The sequence below is a fragment of the Cryptomeria japonica genome, chromosome 11, assembly GCF_030272615.1.
Source record: "Cryptomeria japonica chromosome 11, Sugi_1.0, whole genome shotgun sequence".
Lineage (NCBI taxonomy): Eukaryota > Viridiplantae > Streptophyta > Pinopsida > Cupressales > Cupressaceae > Cryptomeria > Cryptomeria japonica.
The window spans coordinates 435,265,966-435,282,338 of NC_081415.1; the positions used below are offsets into that span (position 1 = coordinate 435,265,966).

At 36.3% G+C, this 16,373-nt stretch overlaps 1 protein-coding gene across 1 annotated transcript; it reads left to right on the forward strand.

Annotated features, from left to right (window-relative positions):
* Positions 1-4,443: 4,443 nt before the first annotated feature.
* LOC131860240 (uncharacterized) lies at positions 4,444-7,076 on the forward strand. The gene is made up of 6 exons (XM_059214620.1): positions 4,444-5,189; positions 5,306-5,445; positions 5,584-6,025; positions 6,197-6,441; positions 6,620-6,684; positions 6,789-7,076. The coding sequence occupies exons 1-6, from the start codon at positions 4,444-4,446 to the stop codon at positions 7,074-7,076; spliced, it is 1,926 nt and encodes a 641-aa protein (XP_059070603.1).
* The last annotated feature ends 9,297 nt before the right edge of the window (positions 7,077-16,373 follow it).

Sequence of the window (16,373 nt, forward strand, 5' to 3'; positions counted from 1 at the left end):
AAAGCTTCACAACCAAAAGTTTTTAGAAAAGAATAATTTACCTTTTTACTAGTCCATGCCTCCTCTGGAATACTACCATCCAAAGGGGTTGAAGGTCCTCTATTTATCAAATAGACAACATTATGTACAACATCTGCCCAAAAATGTAAGGGCAATCCAGCATGCAATCTCATGCTCCTCGCGCGTTCCATGATAGTCCTATTCATTCTCTCTGACACACCATTTTCCTGTGGAGTTCTTGGAACTGTCTTCTGCTTTCGAATCCCATTTAAGGAGCAGTAATCTTCAAATGCTTTGCTGCAATACTCACCTCCATTATCTGATCTGAGACACTTCAACCTTTTTCCTGTCTCATTCTCAACCAAAGCTTTCAATTTCTTAAAAGTTTCAAAAACATCTGATTTTTGCTTTAGGAAATATACCCATGTTTTTCTGGTTGAGTCATCAATAAAAATAACATAACAACAAGAGCCACCAAGAGATGATACATAAGCTAGTCCCCATACATCTGAATGTACAAGCTCTAACTTCTCACTCTTCTTCTCTTTCCCAACCTTGAGAAATCTGACTCTTTTCTGTTTACCATAAACACAGTTTTCACAGAACTCTAAATCAATCTTCTTTAGTCCTAGCAATAGATTTTTGGAGTGAAGGATTTTTATCCCTTTCTCACTCATGTGCCCAAGCCTATGGTGCCACATTATCGAATCTGTTCTTGCAACATTTATTGTTGTTGTCCCTGCAATAACTTTATCTGTAGCAGCTAAGGTAGAGTAAGTGTTACCAGTACACAGATATAATGTGCCTACCTTCGCACCTTTAGCTACTACTAATGATCCTTTAGTGACCTTCCACATACTATCTGAGAAGGTAACTATGCAACCTTCACTACCTAGTTGCCCTGCAGAAATTAAATTTCTTCTTAAATTAGGAAAGAAACCAGTCATTACCATTCTGCAACTTGATCTTTATCTTTCCTTTTCCAACAATTTGACAGGGCTCATCATCACCCAAATATACCTGTCCAAAATCACCTTGAACATAATCTAGAAAATATTTTCTATGGGGTGTAGCATGAAATGAAGCCCCGGAATCTATTACCCAAGAATCATTAACATTATCCAAACATTAGATTAAAGCATCTTGTAAAGTATTACTTGCAATATTAGCTTCTTTACTATCATTTTCATTTTTGTCTCCTTCTTTGTTTTTCCGAGACCAACAGTCCTTCTTTGTTTTTCCGAGACCAACAGTCTTTCTTTAGACGACCAAGCTTTCCGCAATACCAGCAATCTTTCTTTCCTCTAGATTGAGAGTGTCCTTTATTTGACTTCCCTCGCGACTTCTCATTCCCAGGGCCTTTTCCTCTTTCCTTTGATCTTCCTCTGTTCTCCACATTCAAAACACTACCTGATGATGTTGGAGTCTCACCTGTGCTTTTCCTTCACATTTCCTCACTTAGGATAACACCAACAATATCTTCAAATACCAAATTATTTTTACCAAAGACAGAGTTACTTACAGCCATAACCAAGCTATTCCAGCTTTCTAGCAAAGAACATAAAATCAAGAGAGCCCTAACCTCTTCTGCAAAGGTAATTTTTACCGAAGACAATTGACTGGTAATTGTATTAAATTCATTTAAGTGCTCCGCTACAGATCCTCCCTCACTCATTTTCAAATTAAACAAACGCTTCATAAGAAATACCTTATTTGAAGCCGAGGGTTTCTCATACAACTTAGCCAATGTTGCCATCAAATCTATAGTCATTTTTGCTTCTGTTATATTGAATACTACAGATGATGCGAGGCACAATTGAATGGATCCCAATGCCTTTCTATCTAAAATGTCCCACTCTTCGTTTGACATTATGGTCAATTTCTTTGTCTTTCCTTCCAATGGCCGCCACAAATCCTTTTGATACAGGTAATCCTCCATCTGCATTTTCCATAACTAATAATTCTGGTCGTTAAACTTTTCGACCTTGAATTTGGAATCCTCCATTGCTCCCACTCAAATCTGAAAGTCCTGCCAATTTACAGAAAACCTCGCTCTGATACCAATTGTTAGGGTTTTAAGCAGATCCAAAGCAAATATGAACTAACAATTATATGCAAATTTAAATACAAAAGATAAAGAAATAAAATAGGACACAGATAACACAGAGATTTAACGTGGTTCACCCAGAATGGGTTATGTCCACCATACACAGCCGTCCAATCTTTCTTATTATCCAGCAAAAATAGTACATCAATCTTACAATGCCTTAAGCATCCCAGTTGCTTATAACATGTGTTTTTAGGGCAACAAACAAAGTCGGCCTTTTTAGGGTTTTATTACAATGTCGGTTTTCATCAACGAAAAACGGCAAAAAAAAAATTCTTGGGGGTTGCCGCCCCCAAACCCCTGCCCGGGGCCCGAACCCCGGCGAGGATACGTGCTGAGTGTACAGTACTTTGTTGATCAGTCGCCACATTTCAACACCCAACCCTATCAGTTGGAATTAGAAATTAATAATGAAGAAAGAGTGGCTATACCAAGCCAAGATCTATCCCCTATACCAGGTTCTCAGGCCGTAAACACTATTGAGGAGTGTATAAGCGATACTAAAATGAGTAGTTCAAACCGGGAGGATGAAGATGATATCTTGGACAACCTAGATCCCAGATGCATTAGCCAATCAACCAATACCCTCCTAGGCAGAGCAAAAGGGGTAAAAGGCAAGAAGAGCAATAAACAGATCAGAGAAGAAAAAGCGTCAGAAAAAGGTATTGTTAGCGTTCTAGAATACATGAAGAACTCCAAGGGAGGCAGCCCCTCCCTTGGACAGAAATGAGAATCACATCATGGAATGTCAGGGGCTTAGTAGCCCCTGACAAAAGACGCTTGGTCAAAAGATCTTTGACCAAGTTAGAGTCTGAAATGATCTTACTTCAGGAAACTAAATTAAATGGCCATAAGGTGACCGAATTCATCAAATTCTGCAATAAGTGGGAGGGATTATTTCAAGATGCTAGAGGATTTGTTGGAGGCCTTGGAATTTTGTGGAACTCAGAGGTTTTTGAGGTGATCCCATTAGAGTCCAATGAGTTTTGGATGGCTTGCAACATTGTTTACAAACCAGGAGGTATCGGTTTTCCCCTATTTAATATCTACGGGTCAATTAAGACAGATGAAAAGCTAAGAGTATGGACAAAGATATATGAGCAATTGCAAGTATTAGAAATGCATAAGGTAATCTTGGCTAGGGACTTCAATGCAGCCCTAGATATTGATGACAAGGAAGAAGGGTTGAGAAAGAGTACAAAAGTAATGGAAGACTTTAGAGAGTTCATTTTGAATTGTCAAGTGGTGGATGTTATTCCGAAGAACGGTAAGTTCACTTGGACCAACAGAAGAGTTAACTTCTCAAAAATCTCTGAAAGATTGGATCGCTTCTTTGTGGGGTAATGGTGGATCAATGGTAGCTTCTCCATTAACACTAAAATCATCCCGCAAGCTGGATCGAATCATCTCTCAGTTACTTTGTCTATTAATCATGAGGCTCCTAAGAACAGAAATTACTTCAAATTTCAGAGTATGTGGTGGAGGGACCCTAAATTCATTGATCTACTTAAAGCATGGTGGAAGGAAAGCAATACCTTTTCGGGCTCCCCTAGCTTTTGTTTTGTAAAAAGAATTCAATATATCAAAAACAAAATTAAGCACTAGAACAAGACCTCATTCAAGAATATATTCTCTGAAAAACTTCGAATAGAAGAGGAATTGGAAGAAATCAATAATCGAGTTATGCTAGTAGGGATGGTCAGGGAAGACTATCTGAAGGAAAAACTCCTTAAGGAACAGTATGCGGAGCTGCTAAGAAGAGAAGAAGTCTATTGGTGAGACAAATCGAGAGCATTATGGATTGTTGAGGGAGACCATAATACAAAAATTTTCCATGCAACTTCAAGAGTCAAAAGGAACAAGAATAAAATTACTGCAATCTTGGATGGAGAAGGGATCTTGAGAAATACTGAGGCAGAGTTAGAACAAATGGCACTCGACCATTTTGTTAAATTATTGGGAAATTATTGTCAGACTGGAGACATGTTGGATAATAGGCTCTCTGATTTAGTGCATAAGTTGGTAGATGTGGAGGAGGCTAAAATGCTCTGTGAACCATACTCTCTAGAAGAAGTTACAAAGGCCACTTTCGATCTTCACCCTCACAAGGCTCTGGCCACGAATGGTATGACTATTGAGTTATATCAGAAGTGTTGGGACTTTCTGGGATACGATGTCTGGTTGGTTGTAGAAGAATTCAGAAAAAAGGGAAGTTCGCAAGAGAAATGAATAATACAGTCATTGCTTTAATTCCCAAAAAGCAGGAATGCACTTCAATGCACGACCTTAGACCCATATCGTTGTGCAATACCATATACAAAATCATCTCGAAAGCAATGGCCAGCAGACTGAAGAAGCTTTTACCTCACCTCATCCTAAAAAATCAGAACGGGTTTACCCCCGGAAGAGAGTTAGCGGACACCATTATTTTAGTGTCTAAAGTCATGCACTCCATTCATAAAGAGAAATCAAAAGGTATGATCATAAAGCTTGATGTTGCAAAAGCTAATGACAGGGTGGTATGGCAATTCTTGGTTAAGGTTCTTAGTTGTTATGGCTTTCCAAAGGAATGGATTGACTGTGTTAGTTTCTGCATTTCCACGGTTAGTTTTTCTTTGCTTGTCAATGGTGCGGTTTGTGGCTTCTTCAAAGCTACCAATGGATTAAAGCAAGGGGACCCTTTATCCCCGGCTCTCTTTGCTCTCATGGCAGAAGTCCTCAGCAATTTAATAAAAACTAAGCAATCTGCCAAGCATTGGAATGGTGTACGAGTTCATAGATTGATAGAGCCCTTCGCCCATTCACAATTTGTTGATGACACAATCCTGTTTGGTGAAGCAACGATGAAAGAAGCCAAAGGAATTAAAGAGGTATTAGATGAATATTCGAAGCTATCAGGTCAGGTAATGAATGTGGATAAATTGCAATTTTTCTTTTTTAACACAGGAAGGTTGATACAGAACCGCATTTCACAAATGCTTGGCTTCAAAATTGTTGATCTTCCCATCAAGTATATGGGGATCAGAATTAACATGGGCAGTAGGCAATCTCAAATTTGGAAGATGTACTTAACTCTTGTGAGGTAAAATCAGAGCAATGGAAGAATAGATGGCTTACTCAAGCTGGACGACTACTAATGATAAAATATGTGTTATCGGTTGTTCCAATCTATAGTATGCAATGCTTTCAAATGTCCAGTTCAGTTGGAGCAAAATTAGATGGGCTTCTAAAAAAGTTTGTTTGGGACGGGGCCAAGGATCATAAGAAGATACCTTTGATAAATTGGGATACAATGTGCATGCGAAAAGAGGATGGGGGAGCAGGGCTAAGAAAAATGAGTATACATAACAAGGCACTAGGAGCGAAGCTGTCTTGGAAAATGTACAAAAGCCCCAACAAACTGTGGTGTAGGATCTTTTAGAAAAAGTATTTGGCCTTTGACGATCTTGAACGTATCTTCACAATTGCAAATGCAGAAAGGGGCTCTCCCACTTGGAATTTCCTCTGGAACAACAGGGACATAATAACAAACCACATCTCTTGGAAGATGGGCAATGGAACTAGGGCCAAGTTCTGGCGGGACTCATGGGATGGGGAGATGCCGCTATCAAAATGTTTCGAAGATCAAGTTTGGTTCAACACCATCGAAAATGTTATAAGCACGCAAGTAGCCAACTATTTTGAGAATACTAAGCACCATGGTATGAGGTCTTGGAAAAGGGTAACTATCGACAATTCGCAAATGTGTAAAAAACTCGAAGAAATACTTAGTAGCAGATCAATATTAGCATCAGATGAAGAAGACAACTTATTCTGGTGTGCAGCAAAGTTAGGGGAGTATAGTGTTAAGTTGGGCTATGAAGTCCAAAGGCATAAAGCTTTCAATCTGAATTGGCCTAGTAAGTTGTGCTGGAACAGGTGGGTGTTACCCAAGGTAGGGGCATTCCTATGGATAGCATTGAATGGGAGGATACTCATTGGTGACAGGCTAAAAACCATAGGTATACAAGGGCCAAGCTAGTGCGTGTTATGCAACATTGGGGAAGAAACGGTGGATCATTTACTCTTCAATTGTAGGTTTGTTCACAGGTGTTGGGACTGGTTCCTTGGAATGGTTAGCCTATATACAGCTAGAAGTGTGACTCTAAAAGAATTCCTTGTTGCATGGCCACGATCTAGTCAGTCAAAATGGGGCGTCTTATGGTTGATCGACCTAGCAATAATTGTTTGGTCTATCTGGAAAGAGAGAAATAAGCAGATATTCAAAGAATCATCCAAGCCAGTGGAATTAGTCATAGACAATCTTAAGGCAGGCATAGAAGAAGTCATTTGTGGTAAGTCACGAAATGTCAGAAAATTCAAATTCAATGATTGGGACATGGATATGGAAAGGAATTGGTCCTTCAAAAATGCTTTATTTCATTATCCCAAGAAAGGAATCAATAGGAGTGAAGTTAGATGGGAGAAACCTCATAACAATTGGGTAAAACTCAACTTTGATGGGGCCTGCAGAGGCAATCCGAGACAGGCTAGCTTTGGAGCAGTCATTTGAAATGAGGATGGGAATATGGTGTTTGGTACGTATGGAAATATTGGGTGCGCTACAAATAATGAAGCAGAAATAAGAGCCCTTGAGGTTGGGATTTTACTCTACAAAGGGAATGGTTTAACCAATGTACAGATTGAAGGTGATTCTCAGATAATTATAAACGGGGTAACTACCGGTAGATTAATTAATTGGAAACTAGCTAAATGGTTGCCTCACATTCGGTCCTTACTTCAAGCAATCAAGCCATATGAAATATCACATATACACAGGGAGGGAAATCGAGTAGCAGACTTGTTAGCTAATCTAGGAGTCAATTCATATGCTGCAGAAGTGTCAGTAGATCCCAAGGCATTGAGTTCAGAGATTACAGACTTGTGCAAAAAAGACTTATTGATAAGAAAATGCGACGGAGTGGGATGATGGACCTTGTACTAGGCCTACGAAGGTAGGATATATGGTAGAAGTCTTGTGCACCTCAAACAAGTTGATTCATCGAAAGATGTAGTGATGGCAGTCCGAGTTACAGAGGATAGGTAGAAGTGACGAAATGGCAGATTCTAGTAGACTGCGGGATCTAGGTTGATTAGGCAGGAGAAATCTTCTAGAGCTTTGTAGGCCTTTTATTGGTCTTTTGCAAAGAAAGAATGCAAGATGAGTAAGGAGCTCTGAGGGATTTCACATATCGCATAGTGCAAGAGCTGGACTGCGACCAATCCATGGCCTACTTTGGCAACATTGGATGCATGAACTGTGAAGAGACACTGGATGCACAGCTTCGTAGCTTGTTTGTCACAGAGGATTATGTTTATGATGCTATAAAAGGGCTCATAGGGATCACACTTAACTTTGATCGCCACTGGTGTGATGCCATGATTTATGAAGTCGTTCTTATGCCCTTGGTCAACATCATTGAGTGCAGGGAAAGAGCGGTGGAGATCCTGAGCAGCTTTGTCAAGCCAGTCAACGGTAACAGCATCGCAGACTCCATCCTAAGTTTGTCGAAGAACGAATGGATTAGCATTCTCAAGACTTACTTCCAGCCGAGTTACTTTCTGCCATCGAACTCTAAAGAGGAAGAAGAGGAGAGTGAAACTGATGGGAGCAATGAATCAGATGACAGTGAAAAAAGTCGGGCAGAGCGTAGACGCGTTGAAAGGGAAGAGTTAAAGGAGATGATGAGAACATTTGGGGAAAACACATGGGAAGTGTTTAGATGCGTCATGCAGAACGATAACATGGCCCCTTTTCGCAGAGTAACTAACTCAGAAACATGGTGGTTCACAACTGGAGCTACTGCCAATGTAATCAACATCAGGGAATTTGCTGAGGTTATCATGCAAACCCTCAATGGGGATCACTAATATGCATAACCAAGTATGCCACTGTCAGTATCTGTTGTTCAATAGGGTGGGTAGGTAATAGTAATCACTGCAGATAGTAGTTTTTGTATATGGACCTGCTTGTAGGCAGTGAAGATGCCTATAATATTTTCTTTTTAAGCAATACAAGGGCGATATCCCCATACTGATAGCTCTTACCATTGAAAAAATAAATGTGCATTTAGAATAATGAATAGAGATTGCTTTTTTTAATTCTTATTTTCCTTTTTTAAAATTTAAATATATAATTTTATTTTCTTTTGAGAAATTTGTCTATGTAGAATTAATTTCATTGTTAGGATGAGAATGTGGACTTCTTCATTTCTTGATGACCCGGCTTAAAGAAAAAAATTGCAATATCATCATTTTATCTATACATATAATTTAAGAGGAAAGTCAAGAGTATAAGGTTTTCACATTTTATGAAATAGGCGAATTTACTTACACATTGGAGAAAATAAATAATAACTTTTTTACATAAATTTTAAGATAAATCAAAAAAATTATTATAATTGGTAAAGAAATAGAAATAGTGATTTTTTGGGGTTCATTTGGTTGGTTTGGTTCCCTATTTTAAATGTGTGGCAAATCAATCAATCCAAGTTCAAACTGTGTTTTAAATTGTCAAGTGGGTGTCAAATATCTTAACTTGGACCGAGGGTAATATGGGCTTGCATCACCTTTCAACACCTTTTGAGTGGGTGTTGGATCACTAGGTCGTTGATTCTTCCAATGATATAAAAAAGAAAAAACAAACAAACAAACACAACTACTTATGTTTGTGTCTTTTGTTGAAGAAGGTGAGGAGCAATACAATCCAAGAAGAGGATGATTAAACGTACTATTTGAAAGTTGTAAATGCATGAGGCAGTAGGGGATGTGTTGGGAGTAGAGGGGACTCGTTCAAGATAAATCTCAACACAATTTTTTTATTTTTTTCTTCTAAATAATGGTTTTTTGAAAACCTTGCGATTGAGTGACAGGCACCCCTCAATCCTTACTAGGAAGTGGGACAAATTGGCAGCTACCAAAATGATAATATTTCAACAAACAAAAAATTCTACCAAGGGTACAAAAATAACCTTAATCCTTTTAATTGTATGAAGAATTTTGTAAGTATATGATTGTCTAATATGAACCCAATTCATCTCCACTTTACTGGCAATTATTTCTTGTTCTTTCTTTTTTTGGTGTCCCTAAAGGGGAAATATTGAACACTTTGGTTGGCAGGCCTCATAGATACCCTTCACTTATAGAATCTACTATAGGGGAATGGATGTGTTGAAGAAGTTAGGCTTTTTACAGAATATGTTTTTTGTATAGGAAATATTCAAATTTAATTGTTTTAATTCCATCGATTTGAACATTCATACAAATAGCTTTCAAATAAAATATAAGGAGTGGGAAAGTTGATCCTTGGCTAGAAAATTCTTGGGTAAGAGACTTAATGGGTTTTATAAGTGGATGGAGGATGTGTGGAGCAACATTATTTTCCCTTATTTGGCACTATTATCAAAAGGTTTCTTTATATTGCAATTCAATCGACCATTGATCGGGGAATTGTCAAAATAAATGATTCTTGGATTTTAACAAAAGTAGTTTCTAATATTTACTTATGGAAGCCATTTTTTATTTAGAGGATGAAGTTATTACAAATTTCCCCTTATATATACACCTCTTTGAGCTCCCTCTGAGGACATTAATTTAGAAAAGGTCAAATTATTAGCTGGAAGAATCGAAGATTTATCAAACTTTATTAGGAGGAAGCCATATTTTATTTGTAAGAGTGTACATTTTTGTTGATAATTTTTAATCCCTCTTCTATTCCATTGAAGTCACCTTTGCACATGAACATTGGCTTAAATTTTATAATTATTAATGATTCACATTCAATTTTTTCAAATTTAATCATATGGAGCATAAGATCTCATATTACAAATAACAACCTTACTTTTTGCCTTAATTTTACCCTTAACGATACATTAAGAAGTTGGTTTTCAACAATGCAAAACAATTGTGTTCCCTTCGTGTTAGTAATGAAGAGGCTTCCCAAGCTTCTAAGAGTCCAATTCCTAGTAGCTTGATTCAACCTTTAACATTGAAGCCTTTTGAAGGATGATCTTGTATTGAGATGGTAGGTGGTGTTAAGAAGGGGCAAATTTTGGATGAGTCAAAATGTTTGGTTGAAGAATTGAAAAATCAACTAAACATCACAATGAGGACATTAACCACAACAATTAAATATCATTACCATACATGTGATAAATCATAAAATAGAAATAATAAAGCATTGCTAAAATTAGCAATGCATACCCCAAAAGAAGTCAGCAGTGTGGGGCTATGGATATCACTCTACAAAATAAGTCCCTTGGAGCAAAATTATTTTGGGACCTCTAAACAAATCCTATCCTAAAACATTCCAAGATTCTTCAAAGTATTTCAACTCAAATGATCCTACTTGAATCCTAACAATAGGGAACTTCTTAAGAGGGTAACATATTTGGAATTTTATATGCTACAATGCAAAAGCATTATTATTATTCTACATGTGACTTGGGGAATCAAAGATGGCAAAATCGTAGTGCTTTGAGATATTTTTAATGGAATGGTTATCCAATGTTTGCTAGTAAAAGAGATTTTAGTGAAGAAAGGGAAATACTTAATGTAAATTGAGGATCTAAATTGAGAATTGGGCATTTCAAAGCGGATATGGAAACATGTTCAAAGGTTGGGAATCCCATGCAAGCCTATGGTAATTCTAAAGGAAGAATTGCTAAAAAGGTCATCTTTGTCAAGGAAGAACAATATAGACTCAAATGGTGGTGGACTCTTCCAAGACTAAATGTCTCCCAGTTAAGATCCTTTGCTTGTAAAGCCATCCAAAATAAAATTTAAGTATTGATAAAAAATTTACTCTCATTTTTATAAGTCCGTTAATGTTTTATCCATGTAGTATGGTGAAAGAAAGGATTAAACATCTCTTGGTTAATTGCTCCCTCACAATGTTTTTGTTGGCAATGCTTGTGTATTAAACTAGGATGGTTAGGATCCCTAACTAAAGACCTAATTGAAAGATTTAGATCATCGCCTTAATTTAATGCAAGAGCACCTAGGCCCACAATAAATCTCGCATCATTAAAAAATGGTTATAGATTTATTTATTTTTCTTCAATTTTTGTTGTTTTGTTACTTGGAGCTTCTTGTCAACTCGCTTTCTCAAGAGTGCTAAAATAAAAATGTAGATTTTCTATATGTTCAATTTTCTTTTAGTTGTGATACATGCTTCTATCAAGTTGTTTTAGGTTTACTTTAATTTGGCAAAATATAGTTTCAATTTTTTTTTAATTTACTATGGAAATGCATAAAGGACCATCTATGTTTTTTCTACAAGAAATGTATTTCTACTTCGTGGACTATGTATTTTATACTATAAAACCTATATATTTAGATGTTTCTATCAATGGATTGTGTGTGTAATGTCTCGAGGCTATGACAGGAAATATAAGGGCTATTATAGATATAAAGTTGAGTTACATGTGGTGATAGTTAGATAATTGATTATTATTTATATGTGCAGTTAATCACTATAAGGATCTATTTTAAGAGTTGTCATTTATCTACTTCAAACTAAAAGAATTTTTTTTACTTTTTCTAATCTTGGCGGTAGTGATACTCGTATTACCATCAAATGGTTAGTAAGGATTAATCAATCAAATGAATTCAACCATTTTGAAACAATATCAAAGAAGAACGTTAACATAAAGAAAATACAAAACATAAATGTAATGATACTTCCCTCATGATGCTCTCAATGTTGTTTGGTCTTCCTTGTCCTCCTCGTCCTCACGAACCTCGTTGCTCCAAGATTGACGAATGAAGAGTGGGAGATTGGATGGAGGGTGAAATGTGGATTGCTCCCATTTGCATAACAAAATAAGGATTAGTGGATGTTGATATGGATTTGGATGCAAACTAAAAACATAATCTTGCTAATGGAGTGGATTTGGAATCAAAAGCGAATTATAAGAGTGCAATAAAAAGTGGATGATTTGAGATGAGTGAAGGCTTCAATTTATAGACTTTGGAGATACGAAATGGACGGTCAAGATTGGAAGGACGATGAAGGGCTCAAATTGAAGGAGAGAAGATAAAGTGGACAAGACACATAGCCTTTTTACATGTGGACCAAGAGTCAATCCTTGTTGTTGGAAGATTTTAAAAATTGGTTTTATTTGTGCTCTACTTATGTGTTGGAGCTTAGGGTTTTGGGTTTTCACTGTAATACCCTAAAATTGGTCATCTAAACCATGGGCCCCTAATTTCGACAACATCACCAAGGTCCTAACCAAAGGCAATTAAATCAACTTTGAGCACATAGTTAATTAATTCTTCAATCATCAAATGTCACATGGCAAGTGAATTATTCTATATTAATTAAATATTTATTTAATTTATTAAATCATTCCAAGAAAATCATTTTGATCAATTATCTTGTTTAATTTATTAAATATCCTAGCATATTTAATTAATTAATAAATTTTCCATTTAATCATAAAAAGGGAATTAATTTATTACAAAAGAAGAATTAATCACAAAGCAAGAGTTAAATTGAAAATAAAATAAAAGAATTGAATTGAAAGAGAAATCAAACTTGAGGTATTATTTCTTCTTCTAAATTGAGAACTTGAAATCAGAAAAACAATTAAAGGAATTTAATCATTCTCTAAAATTGGAACTCAAAGCTTTTGAGAAAAGAAGTTCAGTTGCATTGAAAAGACTCTTTTCTTGAATAAATCAAAGAATTGCATAGAATTACCCATTTTCATCTCAAGTGCATGGAATTAATTGAATTATATCTCTAATGCAAACTCAAACTTATAATCTGAATGCATTTTAGTTAAACTATAATTGGAATCTATCTCAAGGTTAACTGAATCTGATATCTCAATTATTTCAATTATCCCAAATTGTGCCTTTTCTTGATCTCTCTTGTGATTCTCTATAATTTCAACCTTCATCTCTCATTCAAAACACCCTGGAGATTTATTGTTATTATGCAGTTTTTACTCTGGAGTCATTGAAGATATTGTGCTTGCTTTTTGATATTATTGCATCTTAGTTTAATTTATTTTTGCATATTTAGTTCAATTATTATTGCTTGAATTTACATAGCTTACTATTCATTCATCTAGCATAATCTTGCATCCATTTAGCTTAATATCACGCTCATATAGATTAAATCCTTCATCTTGGTGTAGTCTAGTCACTGGTATTGCTCATACAAATCTGAGAGCAAGTCTATACTCACATCTTTTAGAAGGCAATTGGTCGATTTGTTATGGTTTTATTATTCATGCTTATATCTGTTTAACCATACATTAATGACTTAATTGAAGTGTTGTGTCTTACAGCTCGCAGACTTATTCCACTTTTCACACACACATTTTACAAGGGAGATTTTGTGTCTTTGAAGGGTTTCCCTTTGTTTCCCAGGGCAATGTTATGTTTTGTTGTTGACTTGTATCTGTCGGTGACATGGTTTTAAGTCGTCATTGGAAGGGTCCTTTGTCATTCGTTCACCAGCCTCGCGCGGTAGGAGTCACCGCTCAAGGTTGTTGCTTTAGTTTTAATTATATGCATAAGTATTAAGTGTCCCTTGTTGGCATTCTACACTCGTATGAGAATAGTTGATGTTGTCATTGATGGCAACCAACCGGCAATAGGTTTCTTCATGCACCGACACTGGCACCAACAGGCGCTTACACCGGCATTCAGATTACATCGGCAACAAAGCATACTGACACTTAGGCTGACATGGGATGAACTTTTGTTTATTGTAATATAATTATCTTTTGTAAGCTGACTTGGTATATTGTAAAAGACTCATATATGTATGAGATCTTATAGGTCATTTTGAAACGAGAAAAGGAGTAGGAAATATTAGAGATGTATGGTAGAAGATAATTGTTTAGTGGCAGCGAAGGTTTTTGGTTAAGGTATCTATTTGAGCTTAAACTGGTACTGAACTTGGCATTAGAGATGTTGTTTTGAGCAATACATTGTATTGGATTTAATTATCCATTTTGTAGTCAGTGAGACTCTTCGTTGAGCAATGAGCTCTAGGCTGTTGGCCTCCCAGCATGTGCAGGCCCCTTTATTGTAAGTAGTATTTATTCATTGGCCAGTGAGTAAATATTGTGGGTCAGAAATCCCACCGAGTTAATCCCACATCGGGTTTCCTCATTAAAGTATCTTGTGTTATGGTGTGTTTCTATGTTGTCTCTCTTATTTGTGTTTACTGCATTAATTCTTGTTTACCGGTACACTATTTTGGGTTGTAAAGTTATAAATAAGTTTAAATATTCATTAAACCGGTTAGACACCCCCCCCCTCTCGGTGTCTTTGGGACTTTCATTAAATCTACCAATTGGTATCAGAGCCTGGTCCTCTATTTGCAAAAGTCTAACTGCTTGAGGAAGATTCCGAAACTGGTACAAATGGAGAACTTAAGAAAATAGTTGGAAGGAGCTCTTGAAGATTTTGATGCAGAAAAATTGAAGAATATCAAACTTGAAGATAATCTGAGGACTGCTAAGGAATTCATTAAAGGACTTCAGGAGAACCTGGTTATAACACAAAATAAGAGAAAGGAACTTCATGAGAAAATACATAATGATGATGATGAAAAGGAAACTCTTAGAGACCTTGCAAATAAGTTGAGGCAAGAGAACGGTAATATGAAAAATGAAATGCAAGATATGACTATGAGGTTATGTAAGGATATTGAAGATAGGAAGAAGAATGAAGAAGACCTGACTAAGAGACTTAATGATGCAGGAAATGAAAACCTGAGACTCGGTCATGAAATTGATATGCTAAAGACAAATCTGATTCACATGCAACATGATAAAGATGAGCTTGTGAGACAAGTTGGAATTATGGAAAAAGAGTTGATCGCTGCAAATGAACACAAAGACAAATTCAAGAAAAGTTTCAAAAGGCTTGATGACATGCTGAAAAGACAGAAACCTGATGGAGATACAATTGGACTTGGATTTGAAATTGGAGAAAGTTCCGGTACTACAAATAATCAAGATCGGAACAAACCGGTAAGACAACCTAATGCTTATAAATTTAATGGGAAATGTTTCAATTGCAACAAATATGGTCATAGAGCAAATCGGTGTAGATTTAGAAATAATCAAAATACAAACTAACCCACCGGTCAATGTTCCAAATGCAACAAAGTTGGTCATAATTTAGAAAATTACAGAATGGATGTGAAATGCTATGTTTGTGGTAGATTTGGGAATTTATCTAATCAATGCAGATCACAAACTGGTCAAGGATATGGAAAGGCTATTCAGAGAAATAATGTAACTTGTTATGCATGTAACAAGATTGGACATATTGCAATTTTTTGTAAAAGCAAGACTATACCGGCGAACAATAAAGGATCTAGTGTGAAGGGAAAAGAAAAGGTAAATGAAATAAATCAAGATTTTTCAAAACAATGGATTAAGAAGGAAAATCAAAAAGTTGATGAATCTGTCTCTGCATTGGTAGAATAGAGTAACCCTCCACCGGTAGGATATTCTTCATCTAAATAAGGAATAATCCTTAGGGGGTATTGCAGCAAATTGAAAATCATGCATTCTACCCTCGGTTGATGGTGAGAAGATACATTTCTTCTTTACCGACAGATGTGTTGAGTTTTCACTTAACCGACGAGCATTTAATGCGGTTTTTAAAGAACCTTTTTGGCTACAAAGCACCGAGAAAACCCTCATTTTGACTCACCAAGCATTCAAACAATTAGAGAGCACGAAACTAAGCAAGGGCATCCTAAGGCAAAGCTGCAAAGTGATTTTCAAGCATTCAGAGAACTTTAGTTAAGAGGTATTTATCAAAATGGCAACCTCATCTTCTGTTCTTGAGTTTATTGCAAAACCTATCATTGTTCAAAACATCAAATGCCCTAGACCCGTGTTTAATACTATCCCCAAGATTGCAAAACAAGATTATTCTGTTGGAGCTTTTTCAAAAATTTCAAAGGGTGTAGCATTTGCAGAAGACCCTAGAATCTACATACATTGCAACATAGAAAACTTGGGGACTAAGGATTTGAAGAAAATGTTTAATGAGGTTATAACTGATGAACAAGGTATGATTAAACCCAAACATAAGATTGTGGAAGACTTAGGTTTTGTAGAAATACTGAACATTCCTAAATTTCCAAAGGAAGTTGTAAGACTTATATTGATCAGAGTCCATGGAGAGTTCACGTGGTTAGAGTTAGTTTGCAAGAAAACCAAGGAGGCAATTAAGGCAATTACTG

Coding starts and splice junctions, on each gene's coding strand:
- LOC131860240 (XM_059214620.1), top strand. CDS start 4,444: ATGGCCAGCAGACTGAAGAAGCTTTTACCTCACCTCATCCTAAAAAAT. Junction 5,446..5,583: donor AGCAGGGCTAAGAAAAATGA/GTATACATAACA, acceptor TTGCAAATGCAG/AAAGGGGCTCTCCCACTTGG. Junction 6,442..6,619: donor CATAGAAGAAGTCATTTGTG/GTAAGTCACGAA, acceptor TGGGGCCTGCAG/AGGCAATCCGAGACAGGCTA.